Raw genomic sequence first — 13,634 nt, forward strand, 5'->3', positions numbered from 1 at the left:
CTTAAATTTTGAACCTTTTATTCCTGCTGACTTGAAACATTAATTCAGTGAGGAGTGTATATAGTAAATGGAATATAGGATTGCATACTCTGGCAAACATCTGTTGACTTTTGGTTGGCTGGCTGTAGTGCACTGAGCTCCTTTTGGGGCTTGAAATAACTCTTCTGTCTTTTGAATATCCTGCAAAATATTTTGACTTCTGAAACAGCTCATACGAGGTACTTCTGGGTTTGGGTTTTTGTTTTGAGGCATCTACATTTTTGCGACTGATTTCGTGACTGTAAGGCAATGTTACTAGGATTAGTGATTTCTTCATATTGAAAAAATGTGAAAATATTTTTTGACACTCCTTTGTCTGGAAAGAAACTTTAGTCACTGAGCTCTAATTCCATCTCATTGGCTTACGCTGAAGTTGAGAAGGAAAGTAGGGAATATATTCAACTTCCTTTTCACTCAGGAAATTCAGGTTCAGGATATGAGTTGAGACATTTTAATTTAACTGACAGTCAAATAAAGGGGAGTTTAAACAGAAGATGAATATACTTGTATTTGTGTAGAAGAAAAGCTACTTGTGCATACAAAATTAATAAAGCTTCTTTTAATTCTAGGCAGCGTTACCATCTCTCACAAATCCACCTTCTCTTAGTCCAATTCGGAGGAAGGGGAAAGAGAGGGAGTCTGTCGAACAGGCATCTGTGCCAATGAGCCCTAAAAAGGGTGGTGAAACGAGTCCAGGTAAGCACACTTACTCCTGTTAACCCTCCCACTGAAGTATGGTTATGGCATAGAGAGAAGAAATAAAACTGAGTAACTTGTTTTCTGAAGTTCTAGTTCAAAAGGCTGGCAGACCTACTGTCAGAAGTTTTCCAGTACTGCATTGCAGGAAAGGCAGCTGCGGGTGGGAGCTTGTTTACTGTTTTGTTTTCTGAAAAGTACGGTTCATTTTCATAAAGCAAGGTACTTCCAAATCCTTTTCCTCACTGTTTTTCTGAATCTACTCACCTATTGACTAAAATGAAGAAGTAATTTTTGCATGTATTTTACTTAAAAGAAGTTTGAAAGTTGCTTTGCAACTTTTGGCAGGAGTAGGTTACCTTGCTCTTGGAAACAAGACTCTGAATCTTGAAAACTTTTTTTTCTTAGTAATGAATGAAGGAAACGAGTGTTAATTCTGTTTTGTAAATTGTACTTGCACTTCAATAATAAGCCCTCTGAGTTAATTTCTCTTATCCCAGAGGGCTAGTTTCTTGGAATGCTAGTTCATTTTCTAGTTGTACAGCATGTGTTTTTGCAGTTTAAAATACGCATGCAGATTGAAAAATTCATGCTGTCTAATAATTCAGATATGGTAAATTATGTTGAGTATACATGTCATGAGCACCCTAGAAAAAGTATGTTGTTCTAATCTATGATACATTTTTAAGCTACTAGGCAAACTGATGCTACTGGGCCTGTTCCAACAAGTAAATCATCTTCAGTAGGAAGCTTTTATCATCTTCCATCATATCTGAAGTTATATGATGTCTTGAAAGCAACCCATGCTAATTATAAGGTACTGCATGATATTGTTTGATGGAATTAGAATGTGGTTGGGCAATCACTGTTTCTTTTAAACATGGCTCTGCTTGTATTGAGACTCACTTGTTTGCCTGTATAAACAGTTTATCCACCCCACCCCCCCAAAAAAAAATTAAAGAAAAATCACAACCACCACCAATAAAAACAAAAACCAGCCAAACAAAAACCCCTAATAGGCATTGTCACCCTATTGCTTGTTTCTCTGCTGTCACTAATGCTGGTACCAAATGACCCTTCGCTGGCTTGGCAATGCCAAATGGATCCCAATGTCTGTTCTCTCTGCAGTTTATTCCAGGATGGGTAAGCTTTTTCCTCATTAGTTCAGGTAATAGAAGATGCATTCCCTAAGGGCTTGGTGATCTGATTTGCACACTTCAGGGGGTGTATTCTTACTACATCTACCGTGTTTCGGAGGAATACATTATCCCTTCTCCATTACTTGTTAACATCCTAGGCCTTCCCGGATGCTGTAACTTCCTAAAGCTAGAAAATCTCTTTCTTTTTCTTAGTCAAAATGAAGTCCTACCTTTCCAGCAATTCATAAGGGAGTCTAAGCTGTCAGTGCTGTTGATTGAACTATGCTGAAATTTTAGGCAAAAGATCACGTTGTGTCAATACCCACTTCTTTCTGTAATTTTTATCCCCTTGTCAAGTAATTGTTAAGAAAAAATGTGGTTTTTACTTTTTGGGACCAGGTTACTTTGGATCTCCAGAACAGTAATGAAAAGTTTGGATGTTTCTTACGGTCTGCCTTAGATGTTCTGTCTCAAATCTTGGAACTTGCTACTCTTCAAGATATTGGAAAGGTATAAGATTTGTGTGGTTTTTCTTTTGTAGTTAAGTTGTCCAATATCTGTGGTCCTTACTGGGAAAATGCACGTATCATTGATTTTAAAATTGGTACTGTTGAGAAACAGCGATCCTAGAAGCGTTGTGCTGCCACAATGTTGGGTTAAGTGCTAAAGCAGATTTTCCGGGTTAAATTGTTGCTGCTGAAAACTAGAGTAATTTTTTTACTGTTTAAATTTCATGTTGAGATTTTTCCTTCCAGAAAAATGGTTTGCCTTCAGTCATTCTTACTATATTAATATGTTATAAATATACTAATGTAAAATATACAAGATGTCAGAAGGCATGCTGCTCTCCTTCCTCTCCTGTGTCTCGATTTTTTTTTTCTCATTAACTGTGGTGTTAGGCATTGTGGTATTTTAAGACTAGGAGGCAGATCTTGCTTTTTTATTTCTTTACATACTTCCATGATTTCCCTTAAATTAGTGTAGTTTTACTTAGTAAAAAAACCGCTGTGCCTACTGTCCAGTTTTCATAGTAATGCTTTATATAATGAAGAAAAATACAATTAGGTGCACTTGTTTTTCTGCTTTTCTAGTGTGTAGAAGAAATTTTGGGATACCTAAAATCATGTTTCAACAGAGAACCAACAATGGCAACAGTCTGCGTACAGCAGGTAAGGAGGTAATTTTTTGTGTTACTGGAAGGCTAATCCTGATGTCCTGTGGTTATCAATTGGCCAAGACTGGCCATTCTTTTAAGGGAAGCAATGTGAGGAAACTCTAGTTCAGGTGGAGCAAGCAGAGCATGTTTTCTTTGATTTTCATGACTTGTTCTGAAACTTGATACCATCTGAATAATATAGTTACTTCTTGAACTGCTTCCAATTCAAAGAACTGGTTTGTTTCCTACCTTCCCAAATGTGTTCTGTAGCTGGTTAACTACATCAAAAACCTGGAAAGCAAAGAACTGCCTTACTGATGCATTTCTTGCAGGCTTCCAGTTAAACATTTGTGTTCAAGTCATCAAAGCTTAATTTTGGTGGGAGGTGAGCTTTAGTAGACTATTTTGAGTTCTCACAAGGAAATAGCTTCAGTTGCAAAAACAATCATATCTCTTTGGGTGAGGTGTGGGTTGTTTCTTTTCTCCAGCTTTTTTCTGTCATCTTGTATTGGACTACGTGATCCACAGTTTGCGCTTTGACCTCTCAAGTCCTTTGGGAGGATGAGCAGTCAAGTTTCTTTTTCCTGAAATGTTAACTTTTTTCCCTTCCAATTTTCTTCTCTAGTTATTGAAAACATTGTTTGGGACAAATCTGGCTTCTCAGTATGATGGCTTGTCTTCAAACCCCAACAAAGCTCAAGGCAAAGCTCAACGCTTAGGTTCTTCCAATTTGAGACCTGGTCTCTATCATTATTGCTTCATGGCACCATACACACATTTTACACAGGCCCTTGCTGATGCTAGTCTAAGGAACATGGTTCAGGCTGAGCAGGAACACGATGCTTCAGGGTAACTTTCTTCCCTTATGATATAATGTTAACTTGAACTAGAATCTCTTTTTATTGTTTTCCATAAATGCAAGTATAGGGGAGCTAAGTAACTTAAAATTACAGTATTGTGTATTATTTATTTCTTGTAGACTTAAGCAGAATAATTTGTCTTGGTAGTGAGGTCCTGAATGCAACACTGTATTGATTATCACTAATGTGTTTTCCAAATCAAAGCTAAATCATTAAAATGGATATTACTTAAGTTGTTTTAAAAGCATAATGGCTTTAAATGCTTGTATTCAAAACTATTTCATTAATTTGCTAATTATAGCAAATAGTCAGTAGCCTTAAAGGAAAGGCAGAAGAATAACTAAGCAAAGACCAGAAATTCGTTCTCTACTGGATGTTTGTCCACAAATCTATGTGATCTGATCAAAGTGTGCTGTAGGTTGTCTCTGCTCTTTTGTTTTACTAAGATTCTTGAAGCAGTCAAGTAGATAAAGAAAAGTTGGCATTGGTAAAACAATATGCATTTAAGGAGAGTGTGTTTGTCCCTCCATTTTTTTAATGTGTATGGTTTTTTTATGACAGATGGTTTGATGTGCTGCAAAAAGTTTCTACACAGCTGAAAACTAGCATTACCAGTGCAGCAAAACATCGTGCTGATAAGGTACTTGTATCTATGTACTCCTGAAAGAGCTGTACCTTAGATTTAAAACTTTTTTCCTCCTTTTAAAACGTAATTTGGTTTTGAATCATAGACCTGTTCAGATATTAGAGTACTTTAAAATCTCTCTATTACAGAATGCTATTCACAATCACATTCGTTTATTTGAACCCCTTGTCATAAAAGCATTGAAACAATATACTACAACAACATCGGTACAGCTGCAGAGACAAGTTCTAGACTTGCTTGCTCAACTGGTTCAGCTACGAGTTAACTACTGTCTTCTGGATTCGGATCAGGTTGGTACCTCACCGTTTTTGCAAATTTTTACTACAGGAATCTCACCAGCAGGCTTAATATTTACAGCAAAAATACTTGCAACAATCCATTCATTGTACTGTAGGTGAAAACAGACTTAAAGGAGGGTGAGACTCAATTCCCCCCCCCAACCACAAAGAGCTTCAGACTTCTGGTTTTATATTGCATATAAATTACTTTCTAAGCTCTGCAACAAGTATTTAAGAACTGTTCATCAGATTGACTTTAGGAATAAGATGATGTGGACAATACAATCAGTGTTGTTAAATAAAACTTCATTTACAAATAGAAATACCTTCTTTCTATATTGAGAGTATGGACTTCCATATGACTGCTAGTGGTGAGCATCATGGGTGACAACCATTATTTGATTTTAATGGTGGGGGGAAGTTAGTGGCAAATACAGTAGTCTGTGTGGTTGTCCACATAAGCAGTAAATTTGTAACTTTAATCAAACACTTAAATTTTATTTTACTACAGTATTTTTGGGTTTATAAACTAGTATGAGTTGCAATACATAACTTTCCTATAAGTTCATACACAGATAAACCTTTTCAATGTATGAATACTTTGGATTTTATCTTGGTTTAGAGCTAGATTTTTGGTTGATTCTAACTTCTTGACTGTAATGCCTCAAATAGTGTGTTACGTGTGAGAGAGAAAGTTATACTTAAAATTATACAGACTGTAGGTAAAATGTGGCGTAAGTTCATGCAAACCATAATAAGCTCTAATGTCAACAAGATTCTCAAAGATCTTCTATAACTGTAGGGGGAACACTTCGTAACAATTAGAATGAACTATAAGTATAAATGATTTTCAGTGCCTGTCTTTCCTTTCTCTCCTTCCAAAACATGCACTTTTATAACTCTGTTAAAATGATTTTCAAATGGGAATTAATGCCTCTGTATCTGTTGTACACTTTATTCTCTCTTTAGGTGTTTATTGGATTTGTGCTAAAGCAGTTTGAATACATTGAAGTAGGACAGTTCAGGTATGAAATTTGCAAAGATCCTTTGAACAGTGCAGGTTTACAACTGTCTTATTCTGAAGCATGTAGTGATTAGTTTTGCTGGTTATTTCTGTCTTATGAGAAAGGGAGAGTTACATTTTGGGCAATGTGCTTGTTTATTCTCTGGCTCCAGTGGTAGCTCTTTCAGATGATTTAGGTTCCATGTGGCTGAAGAAGTCAGGAAGTAGTATGCAAGAAAAAATCTTAAGCTACGTTGTGCTGTTTCTCCATTTGGTATTGTAAAACCATTCCTTTGGGATCCCTCCAAAGCTATGCTTTCAGGAATCAGCACTTCATTGCTAGGACTCAGTTGCTGAAGAGAGAGCTACTTTTTCCTATGGTGGACTCGGTGTGAATCCATTTGTATTCTGATCACCTGGTACATTTTGTGTAGTACCTAATAGATCATAAGCAATGCAGTGGAATTTTTATTGTCAGCTATTTCTGTTTTTTCTCACACTTGAGTTTTTATGAAGAGATAAGTGGGTTTTTTGCTCTGTGGGTGTCCTACAGAAATACTCCAATGGTGTGTCATATGCATTAATAGTATGTTATAACATGTGTAACTGTGTAATGGTCAAAACTTGAAAGAAATCCCTTGGAAAAAAAATAGTAAAGAACAGGGCACAGAAATTGTAGAAATACTGCATGCAAGCAGAACAACACATTCTTTAAAAAATCTTACTGTAAAAAGATTCATTTTTACTGAACAGTTGTCCAATTCAAACTTGACACTTAATTTTTTGTTTTCAGGGAGTCTGAAGCAATTATTCCTAATATCTTTTTTTTCCTGGTGTTGCTGTCTTATGAGCGATATCATTCCAAACAGATAATTGGAATTCCTAAGATCATTCAGCTGTGTGATGGTATCATGGCCAGTGGGAGGAAAGCTGTTACACATGGTAATTAAAAAAAAAAAAGGCACCAACACTAACATTAGTAATAGTTCAGCAGTAGAAACAGTATTGAATACTAAGCTATAGAAAACTGTAGTCATACTGATTGTTCCAGAAGACATTAGCTTTTAAATTTTTAATACATGAAATAAGTCTCACTTAGTTCCTTCAGGAAGTTTATTGTACCCTACTAACACTGCTACCCCATATTTTGCATCGTACATAAAAGCAACAGAGCTTTTATTTGAAACTTTATTAGGTAATAAGTTCACAACATAGCAGTACTTTGAAGGCTTTGATTTTAATTTTTTGTCCCCTTCCCTTTCCCTCCACTTTCAGCCTTTAAGTAGAAGCATCTGTCTCATACCTTCCGGTGATTCTGCTGAGAAATACTTTATACAAATATCTATTTTAGCTCTATGAGAATGGGCAGTGTGTCCATAATATAAATTTTCTACTAGAAGTAAAAAGAGACATCATTATGCATGATAAGTTTGGGTTTTGTTTTGGGTTTTTTTTAGGGATGGGTAAAACCTTTAATAAACTAAAGCACAGTTTACTTTTAGTAGCTGAACTGTTAGAACAAGAAAACAGTGTTCAAGAGTGACTTGTCTCATGCTAAAACAAACAAATAAATCTCATTTCAGCAATACCAGCTCTGCAACCCATTGTTCATGATCTCTTTGTGTTAAGAGGAACAAATAAAGCTGATGCTGGAAAAGAGTTGGAAACACAAAAGGAGGTGGTAGTGTCAATGCTGCTGAGACTTATTCAGTACCATCAGGTAAGAGAGGAGAACAAAGTGTCTCTGTTCACGATCTATAAAAGGGTAACATTGCTAAAACTGCGTTAGGCGATATTAATGATTTTCTGTACAAAACTTGAATAGCTGGACTCTGTGATCTTTCCTTATATAGAGAGTATGCAAAGATTTTCAGGGGTAGGGAAAAGGTTCTGCCCTACAAATCAGTATTTCAAGTCAAATAACATGTCTGTGGGATTTTATAGTCAAGCCTAGGTAACAAAGCACTGAAAAGCTCCAGTTGGGATAACGATCTTGGTTGTATTGCAGATTGAATAAACAGAAGGTTAGTAGAAGAGTTGTAGTAAATTAGGATTCAAGAAGCTTAAAAGAATGGGGGTAAAAGTGGAAGAGAGGACAGGATTAAAAGTAGGAAACATGCTGCATAGAGATGATTTAGGTATTGCTGTACAACAGCAATATCTTCAATAACATTTTAAAATATGAAATATTTGAATAAGGTAATGAAACTGGTAGTTAGACAGTTGTTAGCACTTACTACTTTGCCCCAGACCTCATGGGTCTGGAAAACATGTTTCTGCCTTGTGGGAGTATAAGAATGACTTTCCTCAATACACTTTGTTTAAAAGAAAAACAAAAGTAATTTTAAGAGAAGTGACATAATTAACATGGGATCTTATTGCTTATTCAGGTGCTTAACAAACTTAATGTGCTTTTCCTTTCATCATGTGAAAATGCAATTCTAGTGTATGCTAATGTAAGCAATGTATTTTCTGAGAATAGTTGGAAAAAAGTCAGTACATCTTGTCAAAATAATTTGTTAGAACTGCATGTTCAGATTGGGGTAATTTTGTGTATCCACATTTTCTTTTGAATTTGTAGTTTTATAATCATAAAATGACTAATATAACTATATGAAATGACACTGTAGACACATGATGTGAAATAGTGAATAACTTTGTGTTACATAAGGTACTGCAATTGCTAGCAGATCCCCTTCTGACACACTTAACCTATTAAAGACCACCCATGCACTGCTCTTCCCACACCATCCCATTTGTAGTTCTTATTCTGTCCTGTTCTGCTGGTGCAGTATGTATAAACTAACCCCTGGGCAGTTCTGTTGTTCCCTGGCTGTGGCTGGGAAGTTCTGCAGTGGTGTCCCTGTAATTTGAGAGGCTCCAAGACCTGCAACCTTTAACTTTTTTCTGTTACAACTGTAGCTACCATCCATGGAGCTCCAGAGTTCAAGTCATTCAGCCCAGAATTGCTCCTATCTCCTCTCTCATGAGAAAGCTTTTTGGGAAGAAAGTCATCTGGTGATCTCCTTTTTCTTTTTCTTTTTTTTAATTGGCTGCGTTTCTGAATCTGAACTACTTGAATGTCTTTTACAAGTACTCTGTCTAACTGGTTTTCTGAACCAGATTCTTCTGTCCCGCTTCCCAGTCCATATATTAACATTCCTGCTTGCTGTGTCTTTGGCCTGTCTATCCTTAAAAGTGTGTTCTCTGTAACCCTCAAACTGATAACACATTCAGCTACTAGAAGTGATCCTTGCTGTTGGTGTGCTCTATTATATGCTCTCCTGTAAACTTTTATATGAAAGTGATGTCTCTTTGGTGAATGAGCTCCATAAAAATGTCTTCTGTTTCCTTGACCAAATTTAAACTTTATTTGAGCTAGAGTAAAGAAAGAGTATACATGTGGGAAATTGCTCTCTTCCTTTCTCCCCTTTTTGTTGAGTATGCGATGCGGCATTTAGATTTGCTGTCCTTTTTCCAGGTGTTTGAGTAGTCTTTTGACAAATGCCATTTAAAAAGGACCAAGAAAGCATTTTTTTCCTAGTTTATAAAAGTAACTGGAAAATTCTTAAAGGAAAAAAAATCATAACGAAGAACAAGGTTTTAACCTGAAAATGGGGTTTTAAAAATGTTGTGTGATTTCTCATGTGGGTTTTCTTTTTTTTGCTTTTTGGCAGATGGATGAAACAGTAAATGTTTTTCCCACTACAGTATTACTTAAATGTTTCCTGTTAGTGTGGGTGTTTACTTGCATTCTTTGGTCTTCTCCTCAGGTGCTAGAAATGTTCATCTTAGTATTGCAACAGTGTCATAAAGAAAATGAAGACAAATGGAAAAGATTGTCCCGGCAAATAGCTGACATTATTCTCCCAATGCTTGCAAAACAACAGGTGATTATATGACTTTTTAAATCTATCAACATCTAAAATAATTGTTATAATGTATCTATCAATAATGGCTTTGGGTATTTGTTTTTTTTAATATGAAGACAGATTTTCTTGAAAGTGTGGTTGCCATATCTGAAAAAACAATTACTGCAAGGTAAGCTAAGTCTTTGAAGTGATGAAGGTCATATTTAAATGCAGGAAGTATGTGCAATATCTTCGAGGCTGTTTCCAGAGGAAGCTCATTCTACTTCTCTTATATGATTATATCAGAGCACTTATTAAATGGTGTGAAGATTCTCCCATGTTTATAGAATGTCAAAATTATTTTTTCGTAACTGCAGTGGATCTAATTGCATTTTTTTAGTGAGGAGAATGAAAAGACACAGTCTGAAACAGCATTAATAAATCACAGAATCATGGAATAGTTGAGGTTGAAACGGATGTCTAGATATTGTCTTCCCCTCAAAGCGGGGTCTACTGGAGCAGGTTGCTTAGGGCCATGTCCAGCCAAGTTTTGACAGTCTCCAAGGGTGGAGCCCCCATAACCTCTCTGGGCAACCTCTTCCAGTGTTTGAGCATCCTCACAGGCGGAAAATAAATAAATAAAAACTGTATTTAATGGAATTTCCTGTATTTCAACTTGTGCCTATTGCCTTTCATCCTGGTACTGGATACCACTGAAAAGATTCTGGCTCTTTCTTCTGTACTTGTGTCATCTCCTCCTCCCACTTCCCCTGGTCAGATACTTGTACAAGTTGATAAAGATCCCCCTGAGCATTTTCCAGGCTGAACAGTCTCAGCTGCCCCTTGTATAACAGATGCTCCAAGCCTGTAACCATCCGTGTGGCTTTCTGCTGGACTCCCTCCAGTGTGTGCATTTGTGTCTTACTGGACTGTATATTGGGGAAGGAGAGTAGGCCCTTTGTATCTGGGAAGAAAAGAACATTCCTTTTAGGAGAAAGATTTTCAGTGCTGCTCCCTAAGCAACAGAGGACTTGTCTTCGATACAGCTTTCCTGGAACTAGAAACACTTACTTCAAGAATAAAAAGTAAAATTAGTGAAATTGTGCCCTTAACGTTCTTTACTCCGTGATGGCAGATCCCCACTCTCATGACGAGATCTCATGGTTGGAGAGAGTGGGCAGTTATTGTGGTTCAGATAACAGTTTTTGTGCATAGCTAAAATGCTTGGCAAATTGAAATTGCCTTTGTTTTGTATGAATCTGTGTATGTGCTCAACTATCAAATTATTTAGGCAAGATAGGGTCGTCTAGATTTTGAGTCCAGTCCTTTGCTTTTTGCAGTTGATTGTTTTATAATTTATCTAAAAAAACTGATCAAGTAAGGTGTCCTACCTGTGTTGCTGCAGTGTAATACCATTGTAGCTGTTCACTTTTCTGATGATTAGGATTTTTTTTTCTCCTAGTTACCTGCTTAAGTTTATTCACGACCAGCTTTGCTCTCTATAAATATGCCTGGTAGGATGTGCAGGGAGGAGAAAAGTTTTTAAATTTTATGACAAGTCAGTCTTTTGGTCTCATTCTGAATACGGCACACTTCTCCTAATAAATATGTGGTATGTATATTGAATCTCATATGATGGATTTTTGTCTGTGTTCTCAAAACTCCTGTGTAGGAAGGCCTGCAATGAAACTTTAATTTACCTTTCATAGCTTTTGGTTGCTCTAAACTTTGTACTGTAAAGGACAGCTTTAATTACACACAGGTTGTCATAGAAATGTTTAAAACATGAAATGGTAATTTTGTGTTGCAGTTACCTTTAGTGGGTAGTTAGAAATTAGTTTTGTGTTTTTCTTTTACAGATGCATATAGACTCTCATGATGCTCTGGGAGTATTGAACACTTTGTTTGAAATTTTGGCTCCTTCATCCCTTCGCCCTGTGGACATGCTTTTAAGGAGTATGTTTGTTACTCCTAAAACCATGGTAAGTAATTGTTTCCAGAGAAGAAAGAATCTGGTGTCTTTCATGCAAAACAAAAGAGCATGTGTTTCTCTTTCTTAATTTGCAATGTGGTGTTAAAGTACCTGCAGCAGACTTTAGAAAAGAATTGGTTAAAACTAATGTGATTTACCAGTGGGGGGCACTTTATACAGGAATGTTCTGTTTATGGATTGCTTACCTTCATTTTGTATTTTGAGGATCGGGAATGTAGAGAAACGTATAGTTACAGTAAATTCTAGAATGCAATTTAATAGGTAAATCATGTTTTTCTTATGTGACTTTTAGTACCAGTTTTATAATCGGGAGATTGTTTAACAGAGTGAATATAAGCTTGACAGTTACCACAAGAATAGCATTTCGGAAGACCTGAACATAAAAGTTACTCCCTGCTTGCTCCATTCTCAAAAGGGTCTGATTTTTATACAACAGTTAATGAAAATGTTAATTTTCTTTAATACTTTCCGATGTGGTGGTGTTTAACTTCAAAGGTATTCAATCTTCTGCATTTTTGTGTTTGTGTTAGGCATCAGTGAGCACTGTCCAGCTATGGATTTCTGGAATTTTAGCTATCCTTAGAGTTCTGATTTCACAGTCAACAGAAGACATCGTTCTATCCCGTATACAAGAGCTTTCCTTCTCACCATATTTGATTTCATGTCAAGCAATTAACAGACTGAGATGTGGAGAAAGTAACTTATCCGTACCAGAGGATCGCACTGAGGTTAAACAAGCTAAATATCTGCCTGAAGAGACATTTTCTAGGTATGTTGTCTTTTGAATAACTTAGGGGAAAGATTAAGATTTCTGAGAAATCACATATGTATTGTGCAATATAAACACATGTATAGAACTGTTATCTGATAAGAATAAAGTCTGTTATTAAGTTGATACGGGAAGAGTGTGTGTGGAGGAAGGAATAATGAGGTGAACAGTAGAGGGAGGAGATAAGCAGTTTGTAGTGTAGGGACTTTGGGCTGTTCTGATACCTCTTCTTGAGCCAAGTGAAGGACCTAATAGAGTTGTTAAAATGGGTGAATCCTGGACTTAGTAAAATCAGGTCCAAAAACTTAACTGGTTAACCCTTTTCTTCCTCCCTGTGTGGGGACTGAAAGATGAGTCATCCCCTTAGTAGAAGCCCAGGTTCTGTGCTAGAATCTTGGCAGCAGAGGGATTCGTATCTATTAGTCCTGCTCTTTATTTCCTATTTTTAAAGAGCTGGCTTTGTCTCGTTAGCTTCCCATGCTGATGTCCTCAGAGCGACAAACTTCAGGCAAAAGAAGCATGGAGAGATGGCAGTGGTATTATGTTGACATAATTGTCATTAAGGCATTATGTTTTAATGTGGTGGGAAGCATTTGAAATAGCTATTTGTTTAAGAAAATCAGAACTCTTTACTCGAGTATGGAACTTCAGATAGAAATAAAATGCTGTTTCTTACCATTCAGCTTCCTGTGAGGGTGACAGGTAGAGGGGAAAAAGGGCTTCTGGACTCCCTTAATGTGACCTTACATCCAACAGGAGTGAGTTGAGGAACGATTACGGCCAGGAGCACGGATGGTTTTCCTCGGATGCCCTTTTTTTGGTCTTTCTTTTGGTCTTTTTTCCTTGGCCCTGCCCTCCCTCCCCCTTCCCAGGCTGGAGGTTTGATATGGAACCTGTGTGGTAGAGTGTGGATAGATGAGGCTGTAAATAGCTGAATTACTGTGACTTGCTGAGTTACCCCCCCTCAGCTGGGCTGTGGTAACTGTCATGGTGGTTTGGTTTTTTTTTTTTAGCTCATTGCAAATTGCTATAAAGACACCATAGCATTTTGAAAGTTTGCTGTGTAAGTGAGGTGGGCTGGTGTATGCATGCTATCATGACTTCACCTGATGAGTAGATAACCCAGATCTGATATGTAATTATTGAAGTGCTTGTGATCATCTCTCCATACCTATAGCATTATATTTGTTTTAGGTCAACCTGT

At 36.8% G+C, this 13,634-nt stretch overlaps 1 protein-coding gene across 2 annotated transcripts in view; it reads left to right on the top strand.

The window, feature by feature from the left end:
* HTT (huntingtin) overlaps positions 1 to 13,634 on the top strand; it is an 87,862-nt gene that overhangs the window by 37,628 nt on the left and 36,600 nt on the right. For both annotated transcript variants that reach the window (XM_076335848.1, XM_076335850.1), the window contains 13 exons: positions 609 to 735; positions 1,425 to 1,552; positions 2,274 to 2,384; positions 2,966 to 3,043; positions 3,656 to 3,879; positions 4,452 to 4,530; positions 4,665 to 4,826; positions 5,784 to 5,839; positions 6,611 to 6,759; positions 7,401 to 7,537; positions 9,591 to 9,707; positions 11,528 to 11,650; positions 12,192 to 12,430. In XM_076335848.1, the coding sequence (XP_076191963.1) occupies positions 609 to 735; positions 1,425 to 1,552; positions 2,274 to 2,384; positions 2,966 to 3,043; positions 3,656 to 3,879; positions 4,452 to 4,530; positions 4,665 to 4,826; positions 5,784 to 5,839; positions 6,611 to 6,759; positions 7,401 to 7,537; positions 9,591 to 9,707; positions 11,528 to 11,650; positions 12,192 to 12,430 (1,730 nt within the window). The remainder of the gene's footprint in view (positions 1 to 608; positions 736 to 1,424; positions 1,553 to 2,273; positions 2,385 to 2,965; positions 3,044 to 3,655; positions 3,880 to 4,451; positions 4,531 to 4,664; positions 4,827 to 5,783; positions 5,840 to 6,610; positions 6,760 to 7,400; positions 7,538 to 9,590; positions 9,708 to 11,527; positions 11,651 to 12,191; positions 12,431 to 13,634) is intronic.

This window comes from Aptenodytes patagonicus, chromosome 4, assembly GCF_965638725.1.
Source record: "Aptenodytes patagonicus chromosome 4, bAptPat1.pri.cur, whole genome shotgun sequence".
In the NCBI taxonomy this organism is placed as follows: Eukaryota; Metazoa; Chordata; class Aves; order Sphenisciformes; family Spheniscidae; genus Aptenodytes; species Aptenodytes patagonicus.